Source organism: Anomaloglossus baeobatrachus, chromosome 8 (genome assembly GCF_048569485.1).
Source record: "Anomaloglossus baeobatrachus isolate aAnoBae1 chromosome 8, aAnoBae1.hap1, whole genome shotgun sequence".
Lineage (NCBI taxonomy): Eukaryota > Metazoa > Chordata > Amphibia > Anura > Aromobatidae > Anomaloglossus > Anomaloglossus baeobatrachus.
The window spans coordinates 69806186-69833950 of NC_134360.1; the positions used below are offsets into that span (position 1 = coordinate 69806186).

Sequence of the window (27765 nt, forward strand, 5' to 3'; positions counted from 1 at the left end):
GTGAAAAACCAGGAAGGGGGCTTTGCATGACAGCGCTGCCAGCTCCGACACTCTACGGAGCGATGTAACTGCCACTAGAAATGCCACCTTCTGCGAAAGACGTGATAAAGAGACATCCCACAGCGGCTCGAAAGGTGGTTTCTGAAGAGCCGTTAGCACCCTGTTAAGGTCCCAGGGTTCCAGCGGACGCTTGTAAGGTGGGACTATGTGGCAAACTCCCTGCAGGAACGTGCGGACCAACGGAAGCCTGGTTAGACGCTTCTGAAAAAATACGGATAGCGCCGATACTTGTCCCTTGAGAGAGCCGAGAGACAAACCCTTGTCCATTCCGGATTGAAGGAATGAAAGAAAAGTGGGTAAGGCAAAAGGCCAGGGAGCAAAACCATTATCAGAGCACCAGGATAAGATTTGCCAAGACCTGTGATAGATCTTGGCGGACGTTGGTTTCCTGGCCTGTCTCATGGTGGCAATGACATCTTGAGATAACCCTGAGGACGCTAGGAGCCAGGACTCAATGGCCACACAGTCAGGTTGAGGGCCACAGAATTCAGATGGAAAAACGGCCCTTGTGACATTAAGTCTGGACGGTCTGGGAGCGCCCACGGTTGACCCACCGTGAGATGCCACAGATCCGGGTACCACGACCGCCTCGGCCAATCTGGAGCGACGAGAATGGCGCGACGACAGTTGGACCTGATTTTGCGCAGCACTCTGGGCAGCATCGCCAGAGGAGGAAATACATAAGGCAGTCGAAACTGCGACCAATCCTGAACTAATGCGTCCGCCGCAAGAGCTCTGTGATCTTGAGACCGTGCCATGAATGCCGGGACTTTGTTGTTGTGCCGTGACGCCATGAGATCGACGTCCGGCGTTCCCCAGCGGCGACAGATCTCTCGAAACACGTCTGGGTGAAGAGACCATTCCCCCGCGTCCATGCCCTGACGACTGAGAAAATCTGCTTCCCAGTTTTCTACGCCCGGGATGTGAACTGCGGAGATGGTGGAAGCTGTGGCTTCCACCCACTGCAGAATCCGCCGGACTTCCTGGAAGGCTTGACGACTGCGAGTGCCGCCTTGGTGGTTGATGTATGCGACGGCAGTGGCGTTGTCCGACTGGATACGGATCTGCCTGCCCTCCAGCCACCGATGAAAAGCCAATAGGGCTAGATACACTGCCCTGATCTCCAGAATATTGATCTGAAGGGATGACTATCGGAGTCCAGGTTCCCTGAGCCCTGTGGTGGAGAAAAACCGCCCCCCACCCTGACAGGCTCGCGTCCGTGGTGACCACAGCCCAGGTTGGGGGTAGGAAGGATTTTCCCCGCGACAGAGAGTTGGGAAGGAGCCGCGACTGAAGTGACGTCTTGGTTGCAAGGGAAAGAGAGACGTTCCTGTCGAGGGAAGTCGACCTCCTGTCCCATTTGCGGAGAATGTCCCACTGGAGTGGCCGCAGATGGAATTGCGCGAAGGGCACTGCCTCCATCGCTGCCACCATCTTCCCCAGGAAGTGCATGAGGCGCCTCAAGGGGTGTGACTGACCCCGAAGAAGAGATTGCACCCCTGCCTGCAGAAAGAGCTGTTTGTCCAGCGGTAGCATGACTACCGCTGACTGAGTATGAAACTCCATCCCGAGGTAAGTCAGTGATTGGGTCGGTGTCAACTTGGATTTTGGGAAGTTGATGATCCACCCGAACTGCTGGAGCGTCGCCAGAGCGACGGTAAGGCTGTTTTGACACGCCATCTGAGAAGGTGCCCTGACTAGAAGATCGTCTAAGTAGGGAATCACCGAGTGGCCCTGAGAGTGAAGGACCGCCACAACGGATGCCATGACCTTGGTGAACACCCGTGGGGCTGTCGCCAGGCCAAAAGGCAATGCCACGAACTGAAGGTGTTCGTCCCCGATGGCGAAACGCAAAAAGCGTTGATGCACGGGTGCGATCGGCACATGGAGATAAGCATCCTTGATGTCGATCGATGCTAGGAAGTCCCTTTGTGACATCGAGGCGATGACCGAGCGGAGAGATTCCATCCGAAACCGTCTGGTGCTCACATGTCTGTTGAGTAGTTTGAGGTCCAGAACGGGACGGAATGAACCGTCCTTCTTTGGCACCACGAACAAGTTGGAGTAAAAGCCGCGACTGTGTTCCTGGGGGAGAACCGGGATCACAACTCCTTCTGTCTTCAGAGCGTCCACCGCCTGAAAAAGAGCATCGGCCCGCGCGGGGGGCGGAGAGGTTCTGAAGAAACGAGTCGGAGGACGAGAGCTGAACTCTATCCTATAACCGTGAGACAGAATGTCTCTCACCCATCGGTCTTGAACATGTGGCCACCAGGCGTCGCAAAAGCGGGAGAGCCTGCCACCGACCGAGGATGCGGTTCGGGGATGCCGAGAGTCATAAAGAGGCTGCCTTGGAGGCATTGCCTCCGGCGGTTTTTTGGGGGCGTGACTTAGCCCGCCACGCATAGGAGTTCCTCTGGCCTGTTGGACGAAGAGGATTGGGGCTTGGCGGAGGGACGAAAGGACCGAAACCTCGATTGTATTTTCCGTTGCGGAGGTCTCTTCGGTTTGGACTGGGGTAAGGAGGAGTCCTTTCCCTTGGATTCCTTAATAATCTCATCCAATCGTTCGCCAAACAATCGGTCGCCAGAAAACGGCAAACCGGTTAAGAACCTCTTGGAAGCCGAGTCTGCCTTCCATTCGCGCAGCCACATTGCCCTGCGGACTGCCACAGAATTAGCGGATGCCACCGCTGTACGGCTAGCAGAGTCTAGAACTGCGTTCATGGCGTAGGAAGAAAAAGCTGACGCCTGAGAAGTCAGAGACGCAACCTGCGGAGCAGAATTACGTGTGACCGCATTAATCTCAGCCAGACAAGCTGAGATAGCTTGGAGTGCCCACACGGCTGCAAAAGCCGGGGCAAAAGACGCGCCCGTGGCTTCATAGATGGATTTCACCAAAAGCTCTATCTGCCTGTCAGTGGCATCTTTTAGTGATGAGCCGTCTGCAACCGATACCACAGATCTAGCCGCCAATCTAGAGACTGGAGGATCCACCTTGGGACACTGAGCCCAACCCTTAACTACGTCAGAGGGGAAGGTGTAACGTGTGTCAGTAAGGCGCTTAGTAAAGCGCTTGTCTGGAACCGCTCTGGGCTTCTGGACAGCATCTCTGAAGTTAGAGTGATCGAAAAATGCGCTCAGTGTACGTTTAGGGAACCGAAACTGGTGTTTCTCCTGCTGAGAAGTCGACTCCTCTACAGGTGGCGGCGGGGGAGATAGATCTAACACCTGGTTGATGGACGAGATAAGATCATTAACTAAGGCGTCCCCTTCAGGTGTATCAAGATTGAGAGCAACGTCAGGGTCAGAGCCCTGAGCTGCGACGTCCGCCTCGTCCTCCAGAGAGTCCTCAAGCTGGGAACCCGAGCAGCGTGAAGAAGTCGGGGAAGATTCCCAGTGAGCCCGCTTAGCTGGTCTAAGACTGTGGTCCGGGCAGGAGTCCTCCACGTGAGACCTAGGGCCCCCCCTGGGGGGGCGCTGCGGCGCGGACAGAGAGGGGCCTGGAGGCGACGATCCAACAGGGGCCGGTGCCTGTGTAAGGACCGGTCTGGACTGCAAAGCTTCTAGCAGCTTGGCAGACCATTTGTCCATAGACTGAGCCATGGATTGTGAAAGTGACTCAGAGTTTCTCAGCAAAAACTGCCAACTCTGTCCCTGCCGCCTGGACCGGGTGAGCAGGGGGGTCTACCTGAGCCGAGGGTCCTACTAGTGACCGAGGCTCCGGCTGAGCAAGCAAAACAGGGGTCGAGCATTGCTCACAGTGAGGGTAGGTGGAACCTGCAGGTAACATAGCCGCACAAGAGGTACAGGTCGCAAAATAACCGTGCCTTGGCACCCTTGCTCCTTGTGGACGACATGCTGTTGTCTCCTAGGAGAGTGATCACTGAGGGTATATGGGAACAGGTATATAGCCCGACCGAACAGAAATTATATATTATATATATATATATATATATATATATATATATACACATATAGTATCTATTCCGGCGCCCTAAGGGGACCAGCACCGGGTGACCGGTGTGGCTTACCGACCGCTAAAAAGCGGAGCGTGTGTCCTCCAGATTCCCTGCCTTATGTCTCCCAGAGTTGTAGAGCTCTTTCCAGGTAATCCTCCACCGGCAGAATGCCAAAGAAATGGCTGCCGGAGCTCTCTGGGGAGGAGTGGAGCCGTGGGCGGCGCTAAAAAAGTGCGGGAATCTGGGGTCCCCACAGTGAGGGAGGAGGAAACATACAGGATGCTCCGGCCCTCACAGCCGACGTCAGGCCGGCCGTCCCGCCCTTACCCCTGACAGACAGGCCCGGGGGCGGGAGTTTTGCTACTAGGCCGCAATGAAGCCGGGGACTAAATTTAAGACAGCGGCCGACAAACAGGCGCGGTCGGCGCGGAAGTCCGCCGGTCTTCACAATTCAGCAGCTGCTGCAGCGTCCGGGATGGAGGCGCTCCATGCACATCCCCCATGGGGACACAGAGTACCTTAGAGATGCAGGGCCCGGTCCCTGAGGATGATTAGACTCCTGTCCAGCAGATTCCCACAGGGGCTGCGGAGGGAGCCCGGTCCCAGTGAATGGATGACCGGTCAGGATCCCATTTCTCCCAGAGCCGCTAAGGGATGGTGAAGGAAAACGGCATGAGGCTCCTGCCTTTGTACCCACAATGGGTACCTCAACCTTAACAGCACCGCCGACTTAGTGGGGTGAGAAGGGAACATGCCGGGGGCCCCGTGGGGGCCCACTTTTCTTCCAACCGATATAACTAATATGAGAATACATGAGTGGATGTGTGCCTCCTTCCACACAAAGCATAAAACTGAGGAGCCCGTGATGCACGGGAGGGCGTATAGGCAGAGGGGAGGGGTTACACTTTTTAAAGTGTAATACTTTGTGTGGCCTCCGGAGGCAGAAGCTATACACCCAATTGTCTGGGTCTCCCAATGGAGCGACAAAGAAAAACAGAACTGAGAAGTAGGCAAAACCTAACTTCACAAATGGGCAACAGCGCCTGAAGGATGCATCTGCCCAAGCTCGCATCTGCCGAAGCATGAGCATGCACTTGGTAGTGCTTCGAAAAGGTGTGCAGACTAGACCAAGTGGCAGCCTGACAAACCTGCTGAACCGTAGCCTGGTGCCTGAAAGCCCAGGAGGCACCGACAGCTCTGGTCGAGTGCGCCTTAATCCCTGGCGGTGGGGGCACCTGAGAACATTGGTAGGCTTTGGAGATGGCCGACCTAATCCAACGAGCTAGGGTCGGTTTAGAAGCCGAGAGACCCTTGCGCTGACCCGTGGTTAGCACAAAAAGAGAGGTGCACCGCCTAAGAGCGGCGGTGCGAGACACATAGATTCGGAGCGCCCGCACCAAATCCAAAGTATGCAACGCTTTCTCAAAGCGATGCACAGGGGCCGGACAAAGGGAAGGCAATGAAATGTCCTGGTTAAGGTGGAAAGGATACACCACCTTAGGGAGAAAGTCCGGAGTCGGACGAAGAACCACCTTGTCTTGGTGAAAAACCAAAAAAGGTGACTCCGAAGAGAGCGCAGCCAAATCAGAGACTCTCCTGAGAGAAGTTATGGCCACCAGAAAGACCACTTTCTGTGAAAGTCGAAACAAAGGAACCTCCCTAAGAGGACCAGATTAAGATCCCAGGGATCCAAAGGCCGCCGGTAAGGAGGAATGATGTGAGATGCGCCCTGTATGAAGGTGCGCACCTGAGCCAGTCGGGCGATACGCCGCTGGAACAATACCGACAGAGCAGAGACCTGTCCCTTGAGGGAATTGAGGGATAGTCCTAGCTGCAGACCGGACTGTAGAAAGGACAGGATGGTCGGCAAAGAGAACGGCCAAGGAGCATGGCCGGAAGAGCGACACCAGGACAGGAAAATCCTCCAAGTCCTGTGGTAAATCCTGGCCGAGGAAGACTTCCGAGCCTGAGTCATAGTAGAGATGACCTCAGAAGGAATGCCTGAAGCAGTCAGGATCCAGGACTCAAGAGCCACGCCGTCAATCTGAGAGCCGCAGAATTCTGGCGGAAAAACGGACCTTGAGAGAGAAGGTCTGGGCGGTCCGGGAGATGCCACGGCATTTCTACGGACAGACTGAGCAGGTCTGGGTACCAAGCTCGCCTAGGCCAGTCTGGAGCAATGATTATGACCCGACGGCCCTCCATTCTGATCTTGCGCAGGACTCTGGGCAAGAGAGCTAGAGGGGGAAACACGTAGGCCAGACGGAACTGGGACCAATCTTGAACCAGCGCGTCCGCTGCGAAGGCCTGAGGATCGTGGGAGCGAGCCACGTAAACCGGGACCTTGTTGTTGTGCCGGGATGCCATTAGATCCACTACCGGAGTGCCCCACTTGTGGCAGATTGACCGGAACACTGCCGGATGCAGGGCCCACTTGCCGCTGTCCACGGTTTGACGGCTGAGATAATCTGCCTCCCAGTTTTCTACGCCTGGGATGTGGACTGCGGATATGGTGGACTTTGAGTCCTCCGTCCACTGAAGGATGCGTTGAACCTCCAACATCGCCAGGTGGCTGCGAGTCCCGCCCTGGTGATTGATGTAGGCAACAGCTGTCGCGTTGTCCGACTGGACTCGAATGTGCTTGCCCGCCAACAGGTGGTGAAAGGCTACGAGAGCTAGAAGTACAGCCCTGATTTCCAGCACAATGATCGAGAGGGCTGATTCGGACGGAGTCCAAGTGCCCTGTGCTCGGTGGTGGAGAAATACTGCTCCCCAGCCGGAGAGGCTGGCGTCCGTGGTGAGGATCACCCAGGACGGAGTCAGGAAGGAGCGTCCCTGAGACAGAGAGAGGGGCCGAAGCCACCACTGAAGAGAGCTCCTGGTCTGTGGCGACAGAGCCACTAGCCTGTGCAAGGAAGAGGTCCGCTTGTCCCAAAAGCGGAGAATGTCCAGCTGCAGAGGACGCAGATGGAACTGGGCAAAGGGAACCGCTTCCATTGACGCCACCATCTGACCCAGCACCTGCATGAGGTGCCTGATGGAATGACGGCGGGGCTTCAACAGAGAACGCACCGCCAGATGAAGGGACTGCTGTTTGACTAAGGGCAGCTTGACAAGTGCCGGCAGAGTCTCGAATTGCATCCCTAGGTACGTAAGTTCCTGGGTCGAGGTCAGAGTGGACTTGGGCAGATTGACAAGCCACCCGAATTGAACAAGCGTGGCGAGAGTGAGCGAGACACTCCGCTGACACTCTGCACTGGATGAGGCCTTGACTAGAAGGTCGTCCAGGTAGGGGATTACTGCCAACCCCTGGAGATGCAGAACCGCAACCACTGCTGCCATGACCTTGGTGAAAACACGAGGGGCCGTGGCTAACCCGAAGGGGAGAGCCACGAATTGGAAATGTTCCTGTCCGATTGCAAAGCGTAGCCAACGCTGGTGTGAAACTGCAATTGGCACATGCAGATAGGCATCTCTGATGTCGATGGATGCTAGAAAATCTCCTTGGGTCATTGAGGCAATGACCGATCGCAGAGATTCCATGCGAAAGTGCCGCACCTGAACATGCTTGTTGAGAAGCTTGAGATCCAGGATGGGCCGGAAGGAACCGTCCTTCTTGGGGACTAGGAAGAGGTTTGAGTAGAAACCTCTGAACCGCTCCCGGGCGGGAACCGGAACAATTACTCCGTTGGCCTGCAAGGATGCCACGGCCTGTGAGAAGGCGGCGGCTTTGGAGCAGGGGGGAGTGGACATAAAAAATCTGTTTGGCGGGCTGGAAGAAAATTCTATCCTGTAGCCGTGGGAGATGATATCCCGCACCCACTGATCGGAGACGTGTTGAAACCACACGTCGCCAAAGTGGGAGAGCCTGCCACCGACCAAGGACTTTGCTGGCGCAGCCAGATAGTCAAGAGGAGGCTGCCTTAGTGGCAGCGGCTCCTCAGTTCTTCTGAGGACGCGGCTTCGCGCGCCAGCTGGGTTTTCGATCCTTGGCTGAGTTAGTGGACGAAGCTGAGGGCTTAGAGGATGAGCAGTTAGAGGAACGAAAGGAACGAAACCTCGACTGGTTCCTGCCCTGGACAGGTTTCCTGGTTTTAGTTTGTGGCAAGGAAGTACTCTTCCCGCCAGTAGCTTCCTTAATAATTTCATCCAGTTGTTCACCGAACAGCCGGGACCCAGCAAAGGGGAGCCCAGCCAGATACTTCTTGGAAGAAGCGTCTGCTTTCCACTCTCGAAGCCACAAGATCCTGCGGATCGCGAGGGAATTAGCGCAAGCCACCGCCGTGCGGTGAGAAGCCTCCAGAATGGCAGACATGGCATAGGATGAAAAAGCCGAAGCCTGGGAAGTTAGGGCAACCATCTCGGGTATAGAGTCCCTGGCGAGGGAATGTATCTCCGCCAGAGAGGCAGAGACTGCCTTAAGAGCCCACACTGCTGCAAAGGACGGGGAGAACGAGGCTCCTGCCGCCTCATATACAGATTTGGCCAGAAGGTCAACCTGGCGGTCAGTGGGATCCTTAAGAGAGGTGCCATCGGCCACAGATACGACTGTCCGGGCTGAGATTCTAGACACCGGAGGGTCTACCTTTGGTGAGTGAGCCCACTCCTTGACCACTTCTGGTGGAAAGGGAAAACGGTCATCAGAACTACGCTTTGGGAAGCGTTTGTCAGGACAGGCCCTGGGTTTGGTAACAGTGGCCTGAAAACTGGAGTGGTTAAAAAACATACTCCTTGCTCTCTTAGGTGAGGTAAACTGGTGTTTTTCTACCAGAGAGGCTTGTTCCTCTGACACTGGTGGATTGAGGTTCAGTACGGAGTTAATGGATGCAATCAAGTCACTAACATCCGCATCACCCTCAGATAAATCAATGGGGTACATAGAGGTAGCGTCTGAGCCCACAGTAAAAGTATCCTCCTCGCCCTGCACTTCAGCTCATGAATCAGAGCCGTGGGACGAGGAAGGAGAAGAGTCCCTGCGTCTCCGTTTAGGAGGACGGGGTCCTAAAACATGCTCTGTTAGCTCTGCAGAGCGAGTCGGAGCAGCAGAGGCGCCCTGAGAAGGGGGTTGATGCATGGTCAGCAGAGTCCGGGACAGCTGTCCCATGGAGTCGGCAAAAGACTGGGAGATAGCACTGGAAAAAGATGCTACCCAAGCCGGGGGTTCAGCCACCGGGGCCGGAGCAGCCGGAGGGACCCCTGAGGAGGCTCCAGGCTGAGGCACCACTATGTTCGAGCAGGCATCACAATGTGGATATGTGCTCGGTTCAGCAGAATGAGCTGACATGCAGTGCATATAGAGTACAGCCTTGCTCCTAGTGAGAGACATGCTGCTGAGGTGGAGGCTCTGCAGTAAAGAATACACTCCTTTAGAATGACCCCCTGAGAGTGTATAATAAAGCCCACAACCAGAGGTTGTGGCTTACCAGACCGGTTTTCGTGTGCCCTCCGGATTCCACAGCTCGGACCCCCAGTGGATGCAGCAGCTGCAGCAGCCAGCGCCGATCAGTGAGTGAACGCTGATAAAATGGCGCCGGAGTGAGGAGGGGGGGCGGGGTTTAGCCCAAGAGCGGGAACCGGAGGGCCAAGGAGAGATACAGGGGAGGGAAACATCTCCTCAGAGAGGAGTGTCCTCCCCTCTGCTGAACGGCCGGTGGGCGGCGCCGCACTGTTCCCCTGCAAGACTGACATGCAGGGGAACTGAAAACTAAACTAGGCCGCAACTAAAGCCGGGGCCTAGATTTTTACATGCGGCCGACGAGCAGGCACCCTCGGCGCGGTTCTCAGGAAAAACCCAGAGAAGCGGCCGGAAATCACAGCAAAGTCAAAAGACACACTCTCCCCTCAATAAATGTACCCGGGACCCCTGAATAACGTCTCAATACTTAGCTTTTGAGACGCAGGGCCAGGTCCCTGGGGGGGGGTAAACGCTCCGTCCGGCAGGATCCTGACAGGGCTGCGGATGGAGACCGGTCTCCTGCAAAGCAGAGAGAACCGTGATGGCTCCCACTTCAAGCCAGAGCCTCAGGGGATGGTGAAGGAGCGCGGCATGTGAAGGCTCTAGCCTTGTAAATCAACCTTAACAGCACCGCCGACACAGTGGGGTGAGAAGGGACATGCCGGGAGTCCAGACTGGACCCGCTTTTCTTCCAAATCTTTGAAATCAAAAATCTTAAAAATCAAAAATCAGAGAATGCATGTGTGTGTGTGACCTCCTGAACACAAAGCATTGAACTGGTTAGATTTGTCATCCAGGGTGTGTATATGCTCGGAGGGAGGAGCTACACTTTTAGTGTAGTACTTTGTGTGTCCTCCGGAGGCAGAAGCTATACATCATGGTCTGGGTCTCCCATAAGGAACGATGAAGAAAGACAACCTCTGAATATGACACTGAGCACGTGCACTCAACTTCTTTGGTCAACCATAGTGAAGCCTTTTCTGAGTGGATCCTGTCTTGTAAAACCTCTGTATGGTCTTGGCGGCCGTGCTGCAGCTCAGCTTCAGGGTGTTGTCAATCTTCCTATAGCCTAGGACATCTTTATGTAGAGCAACAATTCTTTATTTCCGATCATCAAAGAATTCTTTGCCACGAGTAGCCATGTTGACCTTCCAGTCACTAGTAAGAGAGTGTGTGAGTGATAACACCAAATGTAACACACCTGCTCACAGCTGAGACCTTGTAAAACTAATGAGTCACATGACATCGGGGTGGTAAAATGGCTTATTAGGCACAATTTAGCCATTTTCACTTTCGGGTGTACTCACTTTTGTTGCCAGAAGTTTACACATTCACGGGTGTGTGTGGAGTTAAAGGGTACAAATTTACACGGTTATACAATCCGTACACTGACTAAAGGGGGCTTTACACGCTACGATATCGTTAATGTTTAGTCGTCAGGGTCAAGTTGTTAGTGACGCACATCCGGCGTCATTAACGATATCGCAGCGTGTGACACTGACCAGCGACCTTAAGCGACCTCAAAAAAAGAGAATTTTGTTTACTTACCGTAAATTCTTTTTCTTATAGTTCCGACATGGGAGACCCAGACCATGGGTGTATAGCTTCTGCCTCCGGAGGACACACACAAAGTACTACACTAAAAGTGTAGCTCCTCCCTCCGAGCATATACACTCCCCGGATGACAAATCCAACCAGTTTAGTGCAAAAGCTGAAGGAGGACATCCACCCATAAGTAGAGATAGAGTAAAACCCGGAATAACCGGAACCTCTGTCTACAACAACAGCCGGTGAAAACACACGAACAAGAGAGCTGCCAACAGGCAACAGGGAGGGAATTATATGAATAATTAGGTCCATATTGAATTATTTATACTAAAAGGAGTCATCCCAAAACAGACTTGTTCCTATACCTAGATCTCCATATATTTATATATATGCTAATAATAAGCAAGAAAAACCAAATATATCGGTTTTCTAATAAATATGCTTTTATTTCATGCAGTCATTTATTTCATCATATAATATCAAAGGGATGCAAAAAGGTAAGCAAGGCAAGATACAAAGTTGTGCACATGTTAAAACTGCAAACTGCAGGGGGGTGTGTCTGAAAAACTAGCGTCTGAAAAAACATAGAACATCAAATGGTCACAACCATTCACCATAGATAACATATACATACTCATGACAATAAATGAGCATACTGGTCACATGTAAAAACGGTAACAGCCATGACAATTTAAACAATCACGGAGAACAGTTGTATACCATCAATAATCATCAATAATCTCCCTAGATGGCATATAATTGCTCATAACATTATATGAGCATGCTAGTCACATGTGAGATGGCAACCTTAACAGTATAAACACTCAAAGATATCCCATATATAAATCCAAATGGCACATTAATGGTTACATCTGTTGATTTTAAATGGCTGCTAGAAAAAACACATGGCAAAAAGGAGTATATGTAAACAGATCGCCAAATAGCAAGGTCTGTCTCACAAGAAAAATTCCAAGGCCACCTGGGAAAAGATGCTGGTTAAATAACCTACCCAAGTGTGACCACAGACACCGTGCAGACACACCACCCTGCACCTCGACGCGTTTCGCTATCGCTTCATCGGGAGGTGCAGGAGTGATGTGTGAGGCTGCTTTTTATCCCAGGCAAGTAAAACTTACCGTCCTATGGCGGCGCGCTCCGGTGATCAGATGTCCCAGCTCCACTGCGACCGGCGTCCGGAAACACAGTGCGCGCATGCGCGCACACTCTGAACCTGATAGGACGCCAGGCACAGGGGAGGAGAGGAGATCAGACCATCGTGCGCGCACAGGACAGAGGCCAGAACCGCCATTTGTAAAAAGGTATATACAGAGGGCAAACATGTAAATGCGATTACAGGATAAAGAACCATTATATTTCGCTGTATTCTTTTCACAAGCATAAAATACTCTTGAAAAATTCTCAATTCAGGCCGGTATCTCTTCTCTAAAGTGGTTGTTATGTTTTTCCATACGTCCAGGCAAAAAGCAGCCATATCTAAAAAAATATATATATTAAAATATACATATATAAAGAATACAGCGAAATATAATGGTTCTTTATCCTGTAATCGCATTTACATGTTTGCCCTCTGTATATACCTTTTTACAAATGGCGGTTCTGGCCTCTGTCCTGTGCGCGCACGATGGTCTGATCTCCTCTCCTCCCCTGTGCCTGGCGTCCTATCAGGTTCAGAGTGTGCGCGCATGCGCGCACTGTGTTTCCGGACGCCGGTCGCAGTGGAGCTGGGACATCTGATCACCGGAGCGCGCCGCCATAGGACGGTAAGTTTTACTTGCCTGGGATAAAAAGCAGCCTCACACATCACTCCTGCACCTCCCGATGAAGCGATAGCGAAACGCGTCGAGGTGCAGGGTGGTGTGTCTGCACGGTGTCTGTGGTCACACTTGGGTAGGTTATTTAACCAGCATCTTTTCCCAGGTGGCCTTGGAATTTTTCTTGTGAGACAGACCTTGCTATTTGGCGATCTGTTTACATATACTCCTTTTTGCCATGTGTTTTTTCTAGCAACCATTTAAAATCAACAGATGTAACCATTAATGTGCCATTTGGATTTATATATGGGATATCTTTGAGTGTTTATACTGTTAAGGTTGCCATCTCACATGTGACTAGCATGCTCATATAATGTTATGAGCAATTATATGCCATCTAGGGAGATTATTGATGATTATTGATGGTATACAACTGTTCTCCGTGATTGTTTAAATTGTCATGGCTGTTACCGTTTTTACATGTGACCAGTATGCTCATTTATTGTCATGAGTATGTATATGTTATCTATGGTGAATGGTTGTGACCATTTGATGTTCTATGTTTTTTCAGACGCTAGTTTTTCAGACACACCCCCCTGCAGTTTGCAGTTTTAACATGTGCACAACTTTGTATCTTGCCTTGCTTACCTTTTTGCATCCCTTTGATATTATATGATGAAATAAATGACTGCATGAAATAAAAGCATATTTATTAGAAAACCGATATATTTGGTTTTTCTTGCTTATTATTAGCATATATATAAATATATGGAGATCTAGTTATAGGAACAAGGCAACAGGGAGGGTGCTGGGTCTCCCATGTCGGAACTATAAGAAAAAGAATTTACGGTAAGTAAACAAAATTCTCTTTTTCTTCATCGTTCCTTATGGGAGACCCAGACCATGGGACGTCTCAAAGCAGTCCATGGGTGGGAATAAACAGAAACTGAGAAGTAGGCAAACCTAACTTCACAAATGGGCGACAGCCGTCCAAAGGATGCGTCTGCCCAAGCTCGCATCTGCCGAAGCATGAGCATGCACTTGGTAGTGCTTCGAAAGGGTGTGCAGACTAGACCAAGTGGCAGCCTGACAGACCTGCTGAGCCGTAGCCCAAGAGGCACCGACAGCTCTGGTCGAGTGCGCCTTAATCCCCGGCGGGGGAGGCACCTGAGAACATTGGTAGGCATCGGATACGGCCGACCTAATCCAACGCGCTAGGGTCGGTTTAGAAGCCGAGAGACCCTTGCGCTGACCTGTGGTCAGCACAAAAAGAGGGGTGCACCGCCTAAGAACAGCGGTGCGTGTCACATAGATCCGGAGCGTCCGCACCAAATCTAAAGGATGCAACGCTTTCTCAAAGCGATGCACAGGGGCCGAACAAAGGGAAGACAATGAAATGTCCTGGTTAAGGTGGAAGGGAGACACCACCTTAGGGAGAAGGCCCGGAGTCGGACGGAGAACCACCTTGTCTTGGTGAAAAAAAACAAAAAGGGTGACTCCGAAGAGAGCACAGTCAAATCAGAGACTCTCCTGAGAGAAATTATGGCCACCAGAAAAACCACTTTTCTGTGAAAGACGAAACAACGAAACCTCCCTAAGAGGCTCAAAGGGGGGTTTCTGTAAGGCCGTGAGGACCAGATTAAGGTCTCAGGGATCCAGAGGCCGCCGGTAAGGCGGCATGATGTGAGATGCGCCCTGCATGAAGGTGCGCACCTGGGCCAGCCGGGCGATACGCCGCTGGAGCAACGCTGACTGCAGACCGGACTGTAGAAGGACAGGATGGTCGGCAAGGAAAAACGGCCAAGGGGCATGGCCGGAAGAACGACACCAGGACAGGAAAATTCTCCAAGTCCTATGGTAAATCCTGGCCGAGGAAGACTTCCGAGCCTGAGTCATAGTGAAGATGACCTCGGAAGGAATGCCTGAAGCCGTAAGGATTCAGGGCTCAAGAGCCACGCCGTCAATCTGAGAGCCGCAGAATTCTGGCGGAAAAACGGACCGTGTGAGAGAAGGTCTGGCCGGTCCGGGAGATGCCACGGCACCTCTACGGACAAACGGAGGCGATCTGGGAACCAAGCTCGCCTGGGCCAGTCTGGGGCGATGAGTACGACCCGACAGCCCTCCATTCTGATCTTGCGCAGGACACTGGGCAAGAGAGCAAGGGGGGAAACACGTAGGCCAGACGGAACTGGAACCAATCTTGAACCAGCGCGTCCGCTGCCAAGGCCTGAGGATCGTGGGAGCGAGCCACGTAAACCGGGACCTTGTTGTTGTGCGGAACACTGCCGGATGCAGGGCCCACTCGCCGCTGTCCACGGTTTGACGGCTCAGATAATCTGCTTCCCAGTTTTCAACGCCTGGGATGTGGACTGCGGATATGGTGGACATGGAGTCCTCCGTCCACTGAAGGAATACGTTGAATTTCCAACATTGCTAGGCGGGTGCGAGTCCCGCCTTAGTGAGTGAAGTAGGCAACTGCTATCGCGTTGTCTGACTGGACTCGAATGTGCTTGCCCACCGACAGGTGGTGAAAAACTACGAGAGCTAGGAGTACAGCCCTGATTTCCAGCACATTGATTGAGAGGGCTGATTCAGACGGAGTCCAAGTGCCCTGTGCTCGGGGTGGTGGAGAAACACTGCTCCCCAGCCGGATAGACTGGCATCCGTGGTGAGAATCACCCAGGACGGGGCCAGAAAAGAGCGTCCCTCAGAGAGAGGGGCCGAAGCCACCACTAAAGAGAGCTCCTGGTCTGTGGCGACAGAGCCACCAGCCTGTGCAAGGAAGAGGTCCGCTTGTCCCAACAGCGGAGAATGTCCAGCTGCAGGGGACGCAGATGGGACTGGCAAAGGGAACCGCTTCCATTGACGCCACCATCTGACCCAGCACCTGATGGAATGACGGCGGAGCCTCAGCAGAGAGCGAACTGCCAGATGAAGGGACTGCTGTTTGACTAAGGGCAGCTTCACAAGTGCCAGCAGAGTCTCGAATTGCATCCCTAGGGACGCAAGGTCCTGGGTCGGAGTCAGAGTGGACTTGCAAGCGTGGCGAGAGTGAGCGAGACACTCCGCTGAGAGTGAGCGAGACACTCCACTGACAGTCTGCACTGGATGAAGCCTTACTAGAAGGTCGTCCAGGAAAGGAAACACTACCAACCCCTGGAGGTGCAGAACCGCAACCACTGCTGTCATGACCTTGTGAATACACGAGGGGCCGTGGCGAACCCGAAGGGGAGAGCCACGAATTGGAAATGTTCCTCTCCGATTACAAAACGTAGCCAACGCTGGTGAGAAACTGCTGTTGGCACAAGTAGAAAGACATCTCTGATGTCGATGGATGCTAAGAAATCTCCTTGGGTCATTGACTGATCGCAGAGATTCCATGCAAAAATGCCGCACCTGACATGCTTGTTGAGAAGCTTGAGATCCAGGTCGGAAAGCACCGTCCCTTTTGGGGACTAGGAAGAGATTTGAGTAAAAATCTCAGAACCGTTCCCAGTCGGGAACTGGTACAATTACTCCATTGGCCTGCAAGAATGCCACGGCCTGTGAGAAGGCGGCGGCCTTGGAGCAGGGGGGAGTTGACAGAAAAATCTGTTTGGCGGGCTGGAAAGAATTCCATTCTGTAGCCGTGGGAGATGGTAACCCACACCCCCTGATCGAAGACGTGTTGAAACCACACGTCGCCCAAGAGAGAGAGCCTGCCACCGACCAAGGACGTTGCTGGCGCGGCCAGATAAACAAGAGGAGGCTTCTTCATGCGCCAGTTGATTTACGGACCTTGGCTGAGTTAGTGGACGAGGCCGAGGGCTTAGAGGACGACCAGTTAGAGGAATGAAAGGAACGAAACCTCATCTGGTTCCTGCTCTGGACAGGTTTCCTGGGTTCGTGGCATGGAAGTACTCTTCCTGCTAAAAAACTTCCGTAATAATTTCATCCAGTTGTTCACCGAATAGACTGGTCCCAGCAAAGGGAACCCAGCAAGGAACTTCTGAAAAGCATCTGCCTTCCACTCTCGAAGCCACAGAGCCTGCGGATAGCGAGGGAAGTAGTCGAGGCCACCGCAGTGCGGTGACAGTCTCCAGCATGGCAGACATGGCCTAGGATGAAAAGACTGAAGCCTGGAAGTTAAGGCAACCACTTCGGGCCTAAAGTCCCTAGGTGAGGGGATGCATCTCCTCTAGAGAAGCAGAGGTGGCTTTGAGAGCCCGCACTGCTGCAAAAGATGGGGAGAACGAGGCCCCTGCTGCCTCATATATAGATTTGGCCAGAAGGACAACCTGGCGGACAGTGGGATCCTTAGAGAGGAGCCGTCAGCCACTGATACAACTGTCCGGGCTGAAAGCCTAGACACCGGAGGGTCCACCCTTGGTGAATGAGCCCACTCCCTGACCACCACTGGTGGGAGGGGGAAACAGTCATCAGAACCACGCTTTGGGAAGCGTCTGTCAGGACAGGCTCTGGGCTTGGACACAGTGGGGTGACAAACTGGAGTGGTTAAGGAACACACTCCTTGTTCTCTTAAGGTATACTAATGCCTTTCTGCCAGAATGGAATGCACCCCTGATACAGGCTGATTGAAGTCCAGTACAAATATAATGGACGCAATCAAATCATTAGCATCTGCGTCACCTTCGGACAGATCAATGTACATGACGTAGCGTCCGAGCCCCTAGTAAAAGCATCCTCCTCGTCCTGCGAGTCGGCTCGTGAATCAGAGCTGCGGGACGAGGAAGGAAAGGGGACCCTGCGACTCCATTTTAGGAGGACGGGGACTGAGACCAGATGAGGAATCCTCTGTGAGCTTTGCTGAGCGAGCCGTAGCAGCAGAAGCGCCCTGAGAAGGGGGCTGATGCATGTTCAGCAGTGTCCGGGACAGCTGTCCCCTGGAGAGAGGGATTCTGCCCAAACCGGGGGATCAGCCACCGGAGCCGGAGCAGCTGGAGGGACCACTGATGAGCTTCCAGGCTGAGAGACCACTATGTTAGAGCAAGCATCACAATGTGGTTATGTGCTCGGTACAGGCAGTACGAGTCTACATGCAGTGTATAATAAGAACAGCCTTGCAGCCTTGCTCTCATGTGAGACATGCTGCAGAAGTGGGGGCTCTGTCCAGAATGACCCCCAGCAGAGTATATAAACAGAGTATATAAGCAGCTGCACAACCGGAGTTTGTGGCTTGCCAGACCGTTTGACATAGGGACATCTCTGTGCCCTCCAGATCCCCCAGCCCAGGCCTCCATTTGTCACAATGTGGTTAATGCAGACATTGAGAACGCTGAGAAAATGGCGCCGGAGCGAGGAGAGGGGGCGGGGCCTACTCTGAGAGCAGGATCTGGAGGGCAAATGAGGTATACAGGGGAGGGAATCCTTCCTCAGTGAGGAGTGTCCGTTCCCTGTGCTGAACAGCCGCTGGGCGGAGCCACACCGTCCCTCTGCACTGACTGACATGCAGGGGTAGAGAATCGAAACTAGGCCTCAGGCGAAGCCGGGGCCTAGATTTAAACATGCGGCCAGCGTGCAGGCACCATCGGCGCGGTTCTCCAGTGAAAACTGGAGAACCGGCCGGAAATGTTAACACAGTTAACAGCCGCTGGGCGGACACTGTCCCTCTGCACTGGCTGACATGCAGGGGTAGAGAATCGAAACTAGGCCTCAGGTGAAGCCGGGGCCTAGATTTAAACATGCGGCCAGCGTGCAGGCACCATCGGCGCGGTTCTCCAGTGAAAACTGGAGAACCGGCCGGAAATGTTAACACAGTTATAAAAACACACTCTCCCGAACATATAAAGTACAAGGGACCCCTTGGAAAGACCACTGTCTGTGGTAATAACGTCTCAGTACTTAGCTTGTGAGACGCAGGTGCCAGGTCCCTGGGAGGTGAGCGCTCCGTCCGGCAGGATCCTGAAAAGGGCTGCGGATGGAGACCGGTCTCCTGCAAAGCAGTGAGAACCGTGATGGCTCCCACTTCAAGCCAGAGCCTCAGAGGATGGTGAAGGAGCGCGGCATGTGAAGGCTCCAGCCTTGTAAAATCAACCTTAACAGCACCGCCGACACAGTGGGGTGAGAAGGGACATGCCGGGAGTCCAGATTGGACCCGCTTTTCTTCCAAATCTTTGAAATCAAAAATCAAAAATCAGATGATGCATGTGTGTGTGTGACCTCCTGAACACAAAGCATTGAACTGGTTGGATTTGTCATCCGGGGAGTGTATATGCTCGGAGGGAGGAGCTACACTTTTAGTGTAGTACTTTGTGTGTCCTCTGGAGGCAGAAGCTATACACCCATGGTCTGGGTCTCCCATAAGGAACGATGAAGAAATGGTGAAAATCGTTCACCATGGAGAGGTCGTCCCAAACTCAAAAATCGGTAAGGGTTGTTTATCCAGGTGGTTAATCGCTCATGCAGCAGCACACATCACTAAGTGAGACACCGCAGGAGCGAGGAAGGTCTCCTTACCTGCCGCCGGCATCAATGCGGAAGGAGGTGGGCGGGATGTTACGTCCTGCTCATCTCCGCCCCTCCGCTTTGATTGGCCGGCCGCTTAGTGATGTTGCGGTGACGTCGCTGTGATGCCGAACGTCCCTCCCCCTTGAAGGAGGGATTGTTCGGCAGTCACAGCGACGCTGCCGACCAGGTAAGTATGTGTGACGCTGCCGTAGTGATAATGTTCGCTACGGCAGCGATCATAAACAATCGCATGCACGACGGGGGCGGGTACTTACACGCTCGCTATCGCTACAAATTGCTAGCGATATCGCTACCGCGTACAGCCCCCTTAAGTGTCAGATCTTCAGTGTGGTCCCATGAAAAGATAATAAGATACAGTGGAACCTCTGTTTACGAGTAACCCCGTTGCGAGCATTTCGCTAGACGAGCAAAGCTTGCTGTAAATTTGTAACTCAGTTTACGAGCAAATACTCACCGCACACACTTCCGGTTCTGTACTTTAACCGCGCTCTGACCCGCTCTTGCAGTCCACACAAAGATGCACACACACACACATATTATGCTCACCTTACCCTCTGTTCCATCGCTGGCCTCCTGGTTCTTGTAGTTCGCCGGTACAGGATGTGTATCGGGTAACCATCGCGACGATAGAGGAACTTCCGCTGTCAGCCGCTTCTCAAAGGCAGCGCGCTGACCAATCAGAGGCAAGCGGCTCCTGCCTTTGCCGTCATCCCTCTTGTAGCGGAAGTTCCTCCATCGTTGCGATGGTTACCCGATACACATCCTGTACCGGCGAACTACAAGAACCAGGAGGCCGGCGATGGAACGGAAGGTAAGGTGAGCAGTGTGTGTTGTGAGCAGTGTGTGTGTTGTGAGCAGTGTGTGTGTTGTGAGCAGTGTGTGTGTGTGTGTGTTGGCACAATAGGGGACCAGGATGGGACATTGAACAAGTTGTGGAACGTATTGTCTGAGCTTGCATTATTTCCTATGTGAAATATTGCTTTGCTAGACGAGTAACTTGGTTTACAAGCACACTCCCAGAGCGGATTATGCTCGTAAACCAAGGTTTCACTGTATTTACAAAAATGTGGGGGGTGTACTCAGTTTTGTGATATATTTTTTTTTTTAATAGAGAATTCCCGTAAAAAAAAAAAAAAAAAAAAAAAAAAAGGCTGGTCATGTTTCGACTTGATGGGGAGGTTAATTGCCGAGACAAAAAACCTCTTGCTTTGATGTAGATATTGTGCTACCTACCTGCCTATTCCCTCCATTTTTCACCATCGCCATGATTACATTCTCTGTGGCCATGAATGGAAGCTCCTGACGGATGCGCCTTTCGATCACCTGGGAATACATTGGAATGCAGCGATTTAGAAAAGTCACAGATTCATGCATTATCCAGCACTGAGCAGCTCTGAGTTGCACTTTTTATTCAGATATTGCAAATCGAAAATTCATTATATAGGTTATCACATCAATATGAAAGTGATAACATTAAATATGACAATAAGTATTTACAATATTATTTCAATATGTTTAATTTTCAGGAAATGTTTAACCTGTATTAGATTATTAAAAAGTAACACTCTGGGCAGCTTTTATCTCAGTGTAGAGAAATCCAGCCCATTATCATCATTATGTAGCTCTCATAGAAAATGCACGAGTATCTGCCATCATGTCCTGGAGCGTGCCTATAATCGCCCCTCTGGGTACCAGCAGAATGAAAACCTCAACTGAGTCCTCAAGTATGCACACATGGATGAATTTCTTCTTAAGCCCTCCCTACACTTTAGCTAGCCATCACCCCTGACTATCCTGAGCAAGTGCTCCTGTCGAGTGCTGCTGGATACCTCAAGCGAGAGCGGGCGAGAAAAGAAGGGAATTTTGTTACTTACCGTAAATTCCTTTTCTTCTAGCTCTTATTGGGAGACCCAGACGATTGGGGTATAGCTACTGCCCTCTGGAGGCCACACAAAGCACTACATTAAAAGTGCAAGGCCCCTCCCCCTCTGGCTATACCCCCCCCGTGGTATCACGGGTTCTCCAGTTTTAGTGCCAAAGCAAGAAGGAGGAAGCCAATAACTGGTTTAAACAAATTAACTCCGAATAACATCGGAGAACTGAAAAACCGTTCAGCATGAACAACATGTGTACCCGCAAACAACAAAAAAACATCCCGAAGGACAACAGGGCGGGTGCTGGGTCTCCCAATAAGAGCTAGAAGAAAAGGAATTTACGGTAAGTAACAAAATTCCCTTCTTCTTCAGCGCTCTATTGGGAGACCCAGACGATTGGGACGTCCAAAAGCTGTCCCTGGGTGGGTAAAGAAATACCTCATGTTAGAGCTGCAAAACAGCCCTCCCCTACGGGGGTGTCACTGCCGCCTGCAGGACTCTTCTACCTAAGCTGGCATCCGCCGAAGCATAGGTATGCACCTGATAATGCTTGGTGAAAGTGTGCAGACTGGACCAGGTAGCTGCCTGGCACACCTGTTGAGCCGAAGCCTGGTGACGTAATGCCCAGGACGCACCCACGGCTCTGGTTGAGTGGGCTTTTAGCCCTGAAGGAACCGGAAGCCCCGCAGAACGGTAGGCCTCTAGAATTGGTTCTTTGATCCATCGAGCCAGGGTGGCTTTAGAAGCCTGCAACCCCTTGCGCGGACCAGCGACAAGGACAAAAAGTGCATCGGCACGGCGCATGGGCGCCGTGCGGGAAATGTAGATTCTGAGTGCTCTCACCAGATCTAGCAAACGTAAGTCCTTTTCATACCGGTGAACCGGATGAGGACAAAACGAAGGCAAGGATATATCCTGATTAAGATGAAAAGAGGATACGACTTTAGGGAGAAACTCCGGAATAGGGCGCAGCACTACCTTGTCCTGGTGGAACACCAGGAAGGGAGCCTTGGATGACAGAGCTGCCAGCTCAGACACTCGCCGAAGCGATGTGATCGCAACAAGAAACGCCACTTTCTGTGACAGCCGAGAAAAGGAAACTTCCTTCAGAGGCTCGAAGGGCGGCTTCTGGAGAGCAACTAGTACCCTGTTCAGATCCCATGGATCTAACGGCCGCTTGTACGGGGGCACAATATGACAGACCCCCCTGCAGGAACGTGCGCACCTTAGAAAGACGTGCTAGACGCTTCTGAAAAAACACGGATAGTGCCGAAACTTGCCCTTTAAGGGAGCTGAGCGACAAGCCCTTTTCTAACCCCGATTGCAGGAAGGAAAGAAACTTGGGCAATGCAAATGGCCAGGGAGACACTCCCTGAGTAGAGCACCAGGATAAGAAAATCTTCCACGTTCTGTGGTAGATCTTAGCCGAATTCGACTTTCTAGCTTGTCTCATTGTGGCAACGACTCCTTGAGATAATCCTGCAGATGCTAGGATCCAGGACTCAATGGCCACACAGTCAGGTTCAGGGCCGCAGAATTCTGATGGAAAAACGGCCCTTGGGACAGTAAGTCTGGTCGGTCTGGCAGTGACCACGGTCGACCGATCGTGAGATGCCACAGATCCGGATACCACGACCTCCTCGGCCAGTCTGGAGCGACGAGTATGATGCGGCTGCACTCGGATCTGATCTTGCGTAGCACTCTGGGCAAGAGCGCCAGAGGCGGAAACACGTATGGGAGCTGAAACTGCGACCAATCTTGAACCAAGGCGTCTGCCGCCAGAGCTCTTTGATCGCGCGACCTCGCCATGAATGCCGGGACCTTGTTGTTGTGCCGGGATGCCATTAGGTCGACGTCCGGCACTCCCCAGCGGCGACAGATTTCCTGAAACACGTCCGGGTGAAGGGACCATTCCCCTGCGTCCATGCCCTGGCGACTGAGGAAGTCTGCTTCCCAGTTTTCTACGCCTGGGATGTGAACCGCGGATATGGTGGATGCTCTGTCCTCCACCCACATTAGAATGCGCCGGACTTCTTGGAAGGCTTGCCGACTGCGCGTCCCTCCTTGGTGGTTGATGTATGCCACCGCTGTGGAGTTGTCCGATTGGATTCGGATCTGCTTTCCTTCCAGCCACTGTTGGAAGGCCAGTAGAGCAAGATACACTGCTCTGATCTCCAGAACATTGATCTGAAGGGTGGACTCCTGCGGTGTCCACGTCCCCTGAGCCCTGTGACTACTGCCCAGGATGGGGGCAGGAAGGATCTTCCCTGAGACAATGAGGTGGGAAGGAGCCACCATTGTAGGGAGTCCTTGGCCGTCTGGGAAAGCGAGACTTTCCTGTCCAGGGACGTTGACTTCCCGTCCCATTGGCGGAGAATGTCCCATTGAAGTGGGCGCAGATGAAACTGCGCAAAGGGAACTGCTTCCATGGCTGCCACCATCTTCCCTAGGAAATGCATGAGGCGCCGCAAGGGATGCAACTGGCCCTGCAGAAGAGATTGCACCCCTGTCTGTAGTGACCGCTGCTTGTTCAGCGGAAGCTTCACTATCGCTGCTAGAGTATGAAACTCCATGCCAAGATACGTTAGTGATTGAGTCGGTGATAGGATCGACTTTGGAAAGTTGATGATCCATCCGAAAGACTGTAGGGTCTCCAGCGTAGCATTCAGGCTGTGCTGACATGCCTCTTGAGAGGGAGCTTTGACCAATAAATCGTCTAGGTAAGGGATCACCGAGTGTCCCTGAGAGTGCAAGACTGCTACCACCGCCGCCATGACCTTGGTGAAGACCCGTGGGGCTGTTGCCAGACCAAATGGCAGAGCTACGAACTGAAAATGGTCGTCTCCTATCACAAAACGTAGAAAACGTTGATGTTCTGTAGCAATTGGCACGTGGAGATAAGCATCTTTGATGTCTATTGAGGCAAGGAAGTCTCCTCTGGACATTGAGGCAATGACAGAACGCAGGGTTTCCATCCGGAACTTCCTGGCGTGCACATGTTTGTTGAGCCGTTTTAGGTCCAGAACAGGACGGAACGAGCCGTCCTTTTTTGGAACCACAAAGAGATTGGAGTAAAACCCTTGCCCTTGTTCCTGAGGAGGGACTGGGATCACCACTCCTTCCGCTCTTAGGGAGCCCACCGCCTGCAGCAGAGCATCTGCTCGGTCTGGACGTGGGGAGGTTCTGAAGAACCGAGCTGGAGGACGAGAATTGAACTCGATTCTGTACCCGCGAGACAAAATGTCCGTCACCCACCGGTCTTTGACCTGTGACATCCAAATGCCGGAAAAGCGGGAGAGCCTGCCCCCGACCGGCGATGCGGAGGGAGGGGGCTGGAAGTCATGAGGTAGCCGCTTTGGAAGCGGTACCTCCATTTGCTTTCTTGGGGCGCGTGTGAGCCCGCCACGAATCTGAGTTTCTTTGCGTCCTCTGAGTCCCTTTGTACGAGGTAAATGGTGTCTTGCCCGAACCTCGAAAGGACTGAAAACTCTGCTGCCACTTTTTCTGCTGAGGTTTGGTTGTTCTGGGTTGTGGTAAAGAGGAGTCTTTACCCTTAGACTGCTTAATGATATCAGCCAATGGCTCGCCAAACAGTCTATCTCTAGATAAAGGCAAACTGGTTAAACATTTTTTGGAACCAGCATCTGCTTTCCAGTCCTTTAACCACAAGGCTCTGCGCAAAACTACCGAATTGGCGGACGCCATTGAGGTGCGACTGGTAGATTCTAGGACCGCATTGATAGCGTAAGACGCAAACGCCGACATCTGCGTGGTAAGGTGCGCCACTTGCGGCACTGCTGGATGTATGATAGCATCCACTTTTGCTAAGCCAGCTGAAATAGCCTGGAGTGCCCATACGGCTGCGAATGCCGGAGCAAACGACGCGCCGATAGCTTCATAGACAGATTTTAACCAAAGGTCCATCTGTCTGTCATTGGCATCTTTAAGTGAAGCGCCATCCTCCACTGCAACTATGGACCTAGCTGCGAGTTTGGAAATCGGGGGGTCTACCTTTGGACACTGTGTCCAGCGCTTGACCACCTCAGGGGGGAAAGGGAAACGCGTATCTTTAGATCGTTTAGAGAAACGCCTTTCTGGGTGAGCGTCGTGCTTCTGGATTGATTCTCTGAAGTCAGCGTGATCCAACAAAGCACTCAATTTACGCTTGGGATAAAGGAAACGAAACTTCTCCTGCTCCGCAGCCGCCTCTTCTGCTGAAGGGGCTGGGGGAGAAATATCCAACAGCCTATTGATGGCTGAGATAAGGTCGTTTACCATGGCATCCCCATCAGGGGTATCCAGGTTGAGAGGGGTTCCAGGAATGGATTCCTGATCACTCTCATCAGACACATCACAGGGAGACTGATTGCGCTGAGACCCTGAGCAGTGTGATGACGTCGAGGGTCTTTCCCAGCGAGCTCGCTTAGGGTGGCTGGGGCTATCATCTGACTCATAATCCTCGGCCTGTGAAGCCGGGGACTCCCCTGTGGGCTGGATTAATTCCAAGTGAGGGGGACCTGAGGACAGAGGCCTCGCCGTGCCCAAAGACTGAGCCCCATGCATAGATTGCAAGGTTTCAAGTATTTTTGCCATAGAGACAGACATATTATCAGCAAAAACTGCAAAGTCTGTCCCTGTCACCGGGGCAGGACTTACAGGCGTCTCAGCCTGGGTCACTCTCCCTCCTGACTCCGGCTGGCGAAGCAGCACCGGGTCGGAGCATTGCACACAATGGGGGTCATCGGAGCCTGCTGGTAGATTAGCCCCACATGCAGCACCCGCAGTATACACAGCCCTAGCCTTGGCAGCCTTGCGTTTTGAGGATGGCATGTTGTTGCTTCCACAGAGTGATCTGGGAGATGCAGCCAGAAGCGACCTTACAGTGCAAGAAATACAATATCTCTATATCCTACACAGTACACCAATACACCGTGAGGCACTAGAGGGACCAGCACAGAAAAATCGCTTACCGCCCACTTAAAAAGCGGGTGTGTGGTCGCCAGATAGCCCCTAGTCCAGGTCTCCCAGAGCCTTGCGTCCTTCCTCCAGCCAGACTGCATGTAATGGCTGCCGGCGTCCTGAGAGAGAAGGGGGGCGGGCCCTGGGCGTTCCTGGCCAAGAGCGGGAAGCCTGCTTCCCTCTGTGCATAGTGTGAGGGCTGGAGCATGTAAATCAGGCTCCAGCCCTCGTCGCTGCTAGCGAACAGCGTCTCTCCCCTACCCTGAATGACAGGGTGGGGGCGGGAACGAATCGGAGCTGCCGGCGTCCTAGGCCCAAAAAGCCGGGGACTCAATTTATAACCGCCGCCGCCGTAAAAGCGCGGACGGCGGATCCCCGGCGCACCACAAGTCACAGCAGCGCCGCCCGGTCCAGAGGGGGTCGGCGCTGCGTTCCCATACACAAACAATCCCCCAGTAATCTGTAGGGACACTGGCTCCAACGTTGCGGTCCCCGGCGCACTACAACACCCAGCCAGCCCGGAGTGTGTCTGTGCCTGCCGGGGACACAGAGTACCTGTATGATGCAGGGCCTGTCCCTGATCGTACTCCTGCTCCGTCTCCATCAGGTTCTAATGGGTCTGTGGATGGAGCCCGGCGTCAGAGCTGAGAGGCCGGCAGGATCCCACTTCCACAGAGCCCTACCAGGGGATGTGGAAGGAAAACAGCATGTCAGGCTCCAGCCCTGTACCAGCAATAGGTACCTCAACCTTACAACACCATCCAGGGGTGAGAAGGGAGCATGCTGGGGACACTATATGTGTCCTCTTTTCTTCCATCCGAAATAGTCAGCAGCTACTGCTGACTAAAATCTGTGGAGCTATGCATGGAATGTCTGACCTCCTTCGCACACAAAGCTAAAACTGGAGAACCCGTGATACCACGGGGGGGGTATAGCCAGAGGGGGAGGGGCCTTGCACTTTTAATGTAGTGCTTTGTGTGGCCTCCAGAGGGCAGTAGCTATACCCCAATCGTCTGGGTCTCCCAATAGAGCGCTGAAGAAAGAGCGAGCTGTATTGCTGAGAATAATCGCAGATTACGTGCACAGAATTACTATTATAGGTTGGTCAGTGCACATCTGAACCCGGGTCAGCCTGTGTAATCAGGATATTAAATATGAGTGAGTGAGAGAGTGAGTGAGTGAGATTGAGAGAGTGAGGGAGAGAGAGTGAGAGATATTAGGGTTAGATATTTTCCACTCAAACACTAGGGGGAGCAGCTGCTGAAATCCTGCTGTAGAGCTACTGTAGGAACAGCTCACATTACAGCTGCAGTAAAAGTGGGCAGAATCTGCTCTCCTATCTGTGATGTCACCTCCCCCTCCCAATCTGGGTGTTTCTAAAAGGATAAGTGAAGACGACGTTTAGGATCACAGTGGGGAGCCATTTTGTTGGTGGCTGCAAAGTGATCCTAATATGTCTAAAGTGTCATCAAGGCCAGCTGCATAGTGCTCCACTGTATCCCAATACCCCTCAAACTGTTTCCCAATGCCCCACTGTATCTCGCACCCCCATATACTGTGCTGCCGTCCGAGATCAGAGGTCCAAGGTGACATGCGGCTAGGAGGGGTGATCTGTAGTGCAGTGCCGCTCAAGCTGCAGATGTCACGCCGCGCTCACCGCTCCTAGCCACA

The 27765-nt window shown here is 52.7% G+C and overlaps 1 protein-coding gene across 1 annotated transcript in view; it reads right to left on the reverse strand.

Moving 5' to 3' along the window:
- The window catches only part of ADSL (adenylosuccinate lyase), a 158780-nt gene that overhangs the window by 57279 nt on the left and 73736 nt on the right, over positions 1–27765 (reverse strand). The window contains exon 11 of the mRNA XM_075321777.1: positions 20495–20584. Within this exon, the coding sequence (XP_075177892.1) occupies positions 20495–20584 (90 nt within the window). The remainder of the gene's footprint in view (positions 1–20494; positions 20585–27765) is intronic.